The sequence below is a fragment of the Gymnogyps californianus genome, chromosome 8 (assembly GCF_018139145.2).
Source record: "Gymnogyps californianus isolate 813 chromosome 8, ASM1813914v2, whole genome shotgun sequence".
Classification (NCBI taxonomy): Eukaryota; Metazoa; Chordata; class Aves; order Accipitriformes; family Cathartidae; genus Gymnogyps; species Gymnogyps californianus.
Window position 1 is genome coordinate 5782248 of NC_059478.1, and position 8634 is coordinate 5790881.

The 8634-nt window shown below is 44.0% G+C and overlaps 1 protein-coding gene across 2 annotated transcripts in view; it reads left to right on the forward strand.

Moving 5' to 3' along the window:
- The window catches only part of SOAT1 (sterol O-acyltransferase 1), a 30314-nt gene that overhangs the window by 19866 nt on the left and 1814 nt on the right, over nucleotides 1-8634 (forward strand). The window contains exons 10-15 of one of the 2 annotated variants that reach the window (XM_050900801.1): nucleotides 1376-1505; nucleotides 1920-2017; nucleotides 2514-2612; nucleotides 3123-3258; nucleotides 4114-4259; nucleotides 5112-8228. In XM_050900801.1, coding sequence (XP_050756758.1) covers nucleotides 1376-1505; nucleotides 1920-2017; nucleotides 2514-2612; nucleotides 3123-3258; nucleotides 4114-4259; nucleotides 5112-5168 — 666 coding nt within the window. In that variant the 3' untranslated portion in view covers nucleotides 5169-8228. Of the gene's footprint in view, nucleotides 1-1375; nucleotides 1506-1919; nucleotides 2018-2513; nucleotides 2613-3122; nucleotides 3259-4113; nucleotides 4260-5111; nucleotides 8229-8634 lie in introns of those variants that run through there. The other variant, XM_050900800.1, reaches the window with a different exon arrangement.

An 8634-nucleotide genomic window follows, 5' to 3' on the forward strand; every position in this document is an offset into this window, starting at 1 on the left:
ATGGAATATCCCTTTGGGCAGTTGGGGTCAGCTGTCCTGGCTGTGTCCCCTCCCAGCTGCTTGTGCACCCCCAGCCTACTCGCTGGTCAGGTGGGGTGGTGAGAGAAGCAGAAGAGGCCTTGACTCTGTGTAAGCACTGCTCAGCAATAACAAAAACATCCCTGAATTATCAACACTGTTTTCAGCACAAATCCAAAACATAGCCTTATACTAGCTACTATGAAGAAAATTAACTCTATCCCAGCCAAAACCAGCATGCACTTTCAGAGATCATCTAAACTCTGTTGCTGAACAGTTCTCCCTTTGGCCTTAAATCACTGTTTACTTGATGTGGGCTTACCAGAAAAGAGTGCTTTCTAGTGACTAAGAAAAGAAACAGTAATCTTGCTGCACTAATGGTTGTGTCAAAGACAGAAAAAGAAAAAAATCCTTGCTTAAGCCTTTAGACTCCATTCCATACAAACAAAAGCTGCATGTGTGTTTGGGGAGCACAATATCCATGCTCTGACCCTCTTTCTTTACACTGATGTTGTATTGTAATGCACTGGCACAGCTACTCGTCTGCAGATATTCAGACCAATTTTGAAATAATGAGGCCTAGAGTCCAAATCTTTAGTGCTTATTTGAGCTTAAGGTTGACCTGATCTTCACGTTTCCAGATGTGAACTTCAATAGCTTCTTGTGGATGTGTTTCCAAGTAATGGCTTTGCATGATTGAAACTTCTACTGTTACACAATGCATTCATGTTTTAAAAAGCAAAACAATAAAAAAAAAAAAGAAAAAACGAAGCATGAAAAGGCCTTTGGCTGCCTGCTTTTTGACAAAAGAGGGTGGCAAAGCACACATCTGGGTTACAGCAGTCAGAGTATTTAAAGCTGTGGTCTGCATTTTGACCTCAACTTCCAGAACATGGGTTCATGAGCCAGAGAAGGGCTGAGGTGGTTTGGCCTGTAAACATCTCCTTTGGGATAAAAGAAGAGTAAGCTTTAATATTAGATTTAGCTACAGTGAATATTTTCCAATTATTTCTGCCCTTGTCTTGGACCTAGATCACAGGGTACTTTCCCCACTTACTTTGGCATTGGCACAAGTCTTTTGCATCATAACTTCTGAGTTGACAGGACTAGGAGAAACTTACAGCTGCTGTAGTAGAAAAGACAAATTGATTTTGCGCCTGGCTGTCAACGTGCTATAGAGATGGCTGTGGCTTACTTTCTGCCTGGACCCTTAGTGAGGTTTATTAGCAGCAATGTAAAATAAATTATTTTGACTTGTGTGGGCAGCTGCTGTTCCTTTCCTGGAGCTGTCAAGTGATGATGTGTTAATTGCGTGTTTCTCTTATGGAGTCAGACTTTTTTGTTGTTGTTGTTCCAGGTGCTTGGTTCACTTTTCTATGCCTACTACATCTTTGTGAGACTCTGCATTCCTCAGTTTCGCAACAGTAGTCAAGAAACCTTCAATCTTCGAGGTCTGGTCCTCTGCATCTTCAACTCCATTCTGCCAGGTAAGACCCGGATTCATGAGTGACTACTATCTTTATGGAAGAGGCGGAAGAGAGGGGAAGTGCTTCATGTGAGATGCATTCATGATAGGCAAAGATCAGCAAAGAAGGTCTTGTGGGCAGACTTCAGTGTTATGGTGTTAAACTTCAGAGTCAGCAGCACAAAACAAAAGCTTCGGTTTGAATTTAACTGTCTTCAAAGCCAGGTTCTAGGCTGTGTGGCAACCTTGCTGTTGCCCTCTGGGGTCAGCATGGCCTAGTGTGGTGAGAAACTGAAACACTTTTACTCTTTTGTATAGGTAGCTCAAAGCTCATCTGTGTCAGTGCCTATAAGAACAGTCTTGACTGCATTACATGTTCTTGCTTGTAGCTGAGAGAAAACACTACAAAACTGGTCTGAATCTACCTTGTTTCTAGGTGTACTGATTCTCTTCCTGGTTTTCTTTGCATTCCTTCACTGTTGGCTTAATGCATTTGCTGAGATGCTGCGCTTTGCAGATAGGATGTTCTACAAGGTAAGAAGCAGGAGTTAGAGTTTATAAAGCAAGCATTATAAAGCTTCTAAAATTCATTTTCCTAATGAAAAGGAACGAGGAGGAAACTGAAGATTGTTTTACTAAACAAGGCATCCACAGGGTTTTGTTTGTTTTATGCTGTTAGGGCTTAAGTTTGTTGCTGTGCTGTAGAACAGATCTGATTTCTACTTGGCAGTCTGAATTGTTTTTAAGGTAATATACCCTGTGCACAAACAGAACCAGCCACCAGACCTACCCAATAGCTCTGTTTAGCACTCAAATTCTTTTATCATGTCAGCCACTGCAGTTTGGGATAAAACCAAACTTTGATATACAGAGTAGAATGTTGAAAGTGCAGTGGAATGCATTATTTCATGGTGCAACTTATTATATATATTATTATTCTGATCAATATTTGTCAACTTGATATCCCAGAAAATACCTGTAGAATGTTTTATGCTTAATTAGATTTATACTCTTTCAACTGTGCTTTCAGGACTGGTGGAACTCCACTTCCTATGCAAACTACTACCGAACCTGGAACGTGGTAGTACATGACTGGCTCTATTACTATGCCTACAGGGACTTCCTTTGGGTGAGTAACAAGCAGATGTATTCTTTTTGTTAATTAAACATTGAACCACCGAGCAAGACAGTACATTTGTCAAGATGCAGCATCACTGTCCGTTGAGAAGCACAAAAATGTCTTGCCTCAGCTGTTGTGGGCAGCCACTGTGCTTTTTAGAGATCTGTTGCTCATTTTCAAGTCCTTACTGTGCGCAAAATGTGGGTCTGAGACATAGGAGTGTAAGGATTGACTCAACAGTCTGAACTCATGTTGCACTATTTTGATGAGCTATGGTAGATACTTCATGAGTGGGCTCAATCTGAGTAATTATGCAGGTGACCAGAAATATGCCTGAAGAAAAACACCTAAAATCCAAGGTACTCTGTAAAGCACTTAGCATTTCATTTGCACTCCAGCTCCTCTTGGCTGGAGCAGGCACTGCTTAGCTTGGGGGCGGGGAACAGACCCACAACGTTGGAAAAAAAACAAACTAAAAACAGAGTAGCTTGTAATACTTGGTATTCTTCTCTCTTCCAGTTTTTTGGTAAGAAGTTCAAAGCAGCAGCTATGCTATCTGTCTTCACAGTATCGGCTGCTGTGCACGAATATGTTCTGAGCATCTGCTTCGGCTACTTCTATCCAGTTCTCTTTTGCCTGTTTATGTGCTTTGGAAGTAAGTTCCCAGGAGAGAGTGAGTGAGTGGGTTGTGGGGTTTGTGGCGTTGTTTTTTTTTTTTTTTTTTTTAAACAAGCATGCTTTGCCCTTCTGATAATGATGCCAGTTATTCTTTAGGCGCTAACACACAGAACTGTTTCTTGTCCAAGAGTTGCAATTGTGGGTCCAAACTTTGTGAATGGATTTTTGCAGCTAAGTAGCGCAGTAGATATATAGAGATACATATACAGACACACACACGCAGGGTTTGCAAGCTTGGGACTTGCTTGGGACGAGCAAGGTATTGATGGAGAGGAAGAGAGCTATATATGATATACTGCTGTTCATGTGACGCTGTACATATTTTAATAGCACTGCTTCCTCTTTGCCAAGCCTTAGTTGAATTGCTGCATGTCAGCAGGCTGGAAGTCTTCCTCTTTAAACTCATAGTGTAAGACAAGTATCACTTTGCTACTGCAGTGAGGAAAAGAGAGCCCATGTAGATGTTAAAGCTCTTGCATTTCGTTTTGGGTTTTGAGTTAGAATGAGTTAGAGGGCTCTAATAAACTCTAGGCCACCTCTGCCAGCATGTCTTGGTCACCAGCATAACACAAACAATATTGATCCCCAGAGGCATAAGCTGGGCCAGCTTGTTGGCAAACTTATTGGAAGTAAATGTCAGAATCGACTCATAGTATTTGCTCTACTGCTAAGCATAATCAGATTTTCTTGCACTGTACTGACCTCACAGAGCAGCCTTGTTGCTCCAGAGGTGAAGTGAAGGGAGGGAAAGATCCAGCAAAATCAGCTGATCTTTGATTCTTTAATCCTGAGTTTGTTTCTGAACGATGCTTCTCGCTTCACCTCTTTCCAGTGGTCTTCAACTTCATCCTTAATGACCGTCGGAAAGGGCCTATCTGGAACGTGATCATGTGGACTTCCCTCTTCCTGGGCCAAGGTGTCATCATTTGCCTCTACAGCCAGGAGTGGTATGCCCGCCAGTACTGCCCTATGGAAAATGTGAGTGACTGACCTTTCCTGTGGAATAACTGACCATGCGAGTGGCTTGTCCTTTCTTGCTGTGGGGACAGGGCAGAAGTTAAATGGCACGAGCCTTTCTGGCAGTGTGCTGTATCAGTTCTTTAGGAGTTCTTCAGTCTAGAAAGTGCCTAACAAAAGTGCTTTCATTAGTGCCCTTTCTATGCTGATAGTATTTCAGTACTTGAAACTGAGGGGGTGTTTCCCACATTTCTGAGGACATAAGCCACTACTTGAGAGTACGCTAGGCCTTTCAGGCTGTGTGAATGGCACTGCCGCACTTGGCCAGTGAGATCAGGAGAAACTTTTCTAGGAGGCCCACAAAAACTGAGCATGTTGTGTGCCTCTCTCAGGCTAGAGTGGGTGGCAGTGAGAATTGGTTGCCTATAAATGGTCAGTTTGGGGTTTTGTTGGTGTTACTTCCTCTGACTTGTAACTCATTTTCTTCGTACCAGATTCTGTTCTACATAAAACTTCTTGCTGTCCTAGTTGATTTCAGTTTTAACCAAAGGTATCCTCAGGCAAACTCTATTTTAAGTTTGATTCTCCTCCATTAAGAGTTTGCCATCGTAACTGACTGGCTTCTTGATACAATATGCTACTAGATACAGCATTTACCTGATGTATCAGAACTGGGGGTAAGGTGGGTGGCAGGCGAACAGCTTGTGGCTGTAGCTACACTTCCACACGCTGTTTAGTGAGGATAAGAATGGGATTGCAGGATGTGAAAATGCCGTTTGAGCTTTCCTGTTAGGAAAGTTTGACTTCAGCAGACCACAGCACAGCTGGTGCTGTTTGCCTGTGACTAACTTACTGTCTCTCTGTGTTTTGCAGCCCACGTTCCTGGACTACTTAAAACCACGCTCATGGTCATGTCATATGAAGATGTAAAAATGGTATGCTCTGGCAGTGTCATCACAGAAAATCAGACTTGTCCTCCAAGTATTTGGACCGATGACCTAACTCACTATGGACTTTTTCTAAGGGAAGTTGTGCCTCCTGATTATTGGGGAGAAACTGTAATTTTTTTAAACATTACTGAGGCAAACCAGTTGACCTGGATTGCAACAGGCTTCATAGGCAGCACCTACTACATGCTGTCCCACTTTGAGCCATTTCCATGCCAGTAAAACGTTGAGCTGAAGGTGGAGTCTACTGGAATCCTACTCATCCAGGGGTCCCCCCAAGTTGCTGCTCTTCTGGACAATAGATAGTCTAGTCAGATTTGCTAGTAGCTCATTGTTGGCGTCCGTCCATCTTCCTTGGCCACCCCTTTGCAATTTTTTTTTTTCTCCCTTTTGGTAACGAGATGTCTCCAAAACTTCTATTCTTTGTGATCCTGTCTGCCGCTATGATGCGGACAAGTGGCAGAGCAACAGGATATTTGCCTCCTTGCTCTGAAGATAGCCAAAGTATTCCTGGATGGCTTTGAACTGTATTGTGTGTATGTTAGCTGCCTACAGATTTAAAATGGGCAGAGGAAGAGGGGATTGTCACTTGACTTGTGGCTGCATTGGAGAATCAGGTTCAGAAGCAGGGCACAGTGTGTGCAGTCTTTGTATGACTTTTTACGCTGAAAATTTGGGTTTTCTCTGTATTCATTAAGTTCCCAACTGACTTACAGTGTTTTTGTTCTCTGAAGGCCCTTGCGACTTGAGGAATAGTTTTTCTTCTAGCTCTTCCTTTCTCTTGCTCCAGATAATCAATTCTTTTAACGCAATTAACTTGTAAAAGAGCTTTTGCTTTAATTTGGCAGGTGCTTTAAGGTATACAAGTTGTTAAGGCTTTCTTTAGCACGAAAGACTTGAAATACTACAACCCAACTGTAAGAAAACGCAATCGACTTTACAGGTACATAGCGCATTCTCACCTGAAGTGGCTACGTCCAGTTCAATATGCCAGCACGTCTTGGTGCCTCCTGCCAACGTGTGTTGTAGCAGCTTCTAGCGCTGTCGGTGGGAAATGAGGGTTGACCCGGTGGCTGGAGTCAGAGCTGCTGCTTCATCTGCCAGCGTCTGCTCTCACGCCAGCGGGGACTTCAGGTGAAGACCAGTTTCCTAGGTGTTGCCCTCTTCTTTCTGAAGGGGTAGGACATCTTCCCGTACACGCTGCTGAAGGGAGAAGCATTATGTGAATTTGGTGTTTCAGTATCTGTTAATTAGGCAGAGTCCCTTCGGTTTGCTTGTTCTGTCAGATGCTAAGCGCAAAAGGGGACTTACATAGTATCTGGGTACGTATCTCTCCAGTTTTACTGGAACTGCAGCTCCCATTATTGGAGAGGGAGGGCAACCTGATGGAGGTACCTTAACTTTGGTCACAGGGATTTCTCAATTACTCAAATGTTCTTTATTGGCACTCTTTGGTAACAGCTTTTCCTTACTGACCTACAGCCTAGGTATTGGGACTGTTGATGGACCTGTCTCCCAATCCACTTAAGACTATCTTTTGGGCTTCTATTTTTACTAACCTGAGTCAAAAAGTAATTTCATGAAAGCTAGGTGATACTTAAACTCTTCCAGGTTTTCAGTTTCCTGTGAGAAGGAGTCCCGCTCTTCAGAAGGGACATTGTGTCAGATCATATTTGCCAAATACAGCGTTTGCGTATGTGGCTCTCCTCTGAAAATAGCCTCTACTAGAACTTCTTTGTTGAAACAGTGGGGTAAACTTCAGAGGAAGGGGTTCATGTATATACTCAAACTTGGCAGTATTAGTATATAGAATCCTGAAAATGAAATGGATGACTTTATCCTCATTTGGTTTGATTAATCCTAAATCTTTCACTGTACCTTTTGTGGGAGGAAGGGACAGAAGTGCTGGAGCAACTAAGCTTCCTTTTTGGGGAGAAAAAAAACAACACAAACCAACAAAAACCCCCACCCTTTGGCCAAACAGCTTTGTCGCCTCCTTAGTATAGGATGAAATTCAGTCCAGCACTTCTTAATTGTGGTGCTCAAAACACTTATGTACAGCTTTTTGCACTCAAATAGGGTGTGATGGATTAGGGACTTGATTTGTCATCTTGATGCCTGTGTCAGGTCTTGCTACTCTCTCAGTGTTCTCAAAAGCAGATCAAAACACGGCACTTTGTGCCAAGTTTTGGTGTTTCCCTCGCAGCTGGCGCTGTCATGTTCCTGATGAAGAATATCAGCATTTACTGTGTCAGCATCCTCAGTGTTTGAAGCCTGAGGGCTGGAGCATCTGGCAAGCAAAAGGCAACCAGAAAGGGATGCTCAGCTGTTGGAACTAGTCTTAGTTTTTGACAGGTTGAGGTTTTTAGCCTTGTAGATCAAGGCATCTGGCAACCGTGCTGTCAGGGCATTAACGATTGGGATTACTTTCAATTCCTGTTTCTTTGGGTTTTTTAAATTGCTTTTGAATGGGGGCTTATTTTCATTTTTCTCAAGAGTACTGAAGGGGAAATACTAAGTCTTTTGCACATTGCTTGTTTAATTAGAGTCAATTATACCATGTTTGTTGGAGTTTTCTTAGGCTGTGAGTGCCAGAGCTAGCAGTATGGTGGTCTGGTCAATAATGAGGATGCTAAGGTTCACAACCTGCCCTTTACCGGTTCTTAATAACAGTATGTACTGGGGTTTGTGGTTCTTTCCAACACAAGAATTGTGCAGCTTGCTTCCATGGTAACTCCCTCAGTTTTGAGGTGGGAAGCCTTCAGCTTTGGAATGGCAGCCAGCACAGCTGCAGCTTCTTGCTCAATAACATCACAAAAATCGGTATTAATACAGTGAGATGTGTCCCGGCTTTCATGCGGGTAACAGTTTGTTCTCAGGAAGACTGAACCTCTGCAGAGTCTTCGTGCCTAGTACGTCCTTTCTGTTGGGCTATTTAGCTTCCAGCCTTCAGAGGTGAAGCAGTCCTGCGTCCCAGCTGCTAACTGTATGCTACCCCGTGGCAGCCGTCAGAATAAGACACGTGCTACGTGCTGTGGTGGGAAGGGGCGGGGGGGAAATCCCGATGTATTTTTTTTTTTTTTTTAATATGAAATGGCATGGATTACCTGAATCGGTCCACCCGCTAAAGGAAAACCGAACTGTTTGAGCTCCCACCTTCTGAATGTAGACGGGCTGGAAGGACGGCGGTCCAGCGTGAGCTGTGAGCGAGCCCAACGCGGCTCTGCTGCGGCATCAGGGTTTTTGAGCCGGCTCCCCGCAGTACCTCCGAGCCAGCCGAGTTCAGCCTCGTCCCTTCTCCCTGTGCTCGCAGCCCGGACCCAGAAGCCGTGGCTGCCCCCTCGCCTGCGGTGGCAGGGGAGAGGCGCGCAAGCAGAGGACGGCCCAGCAGCCGCCCTGCGCACAGGCCCTGGCACCAGCGGTTCCCTGTATGCAACCTGTACTGTGTT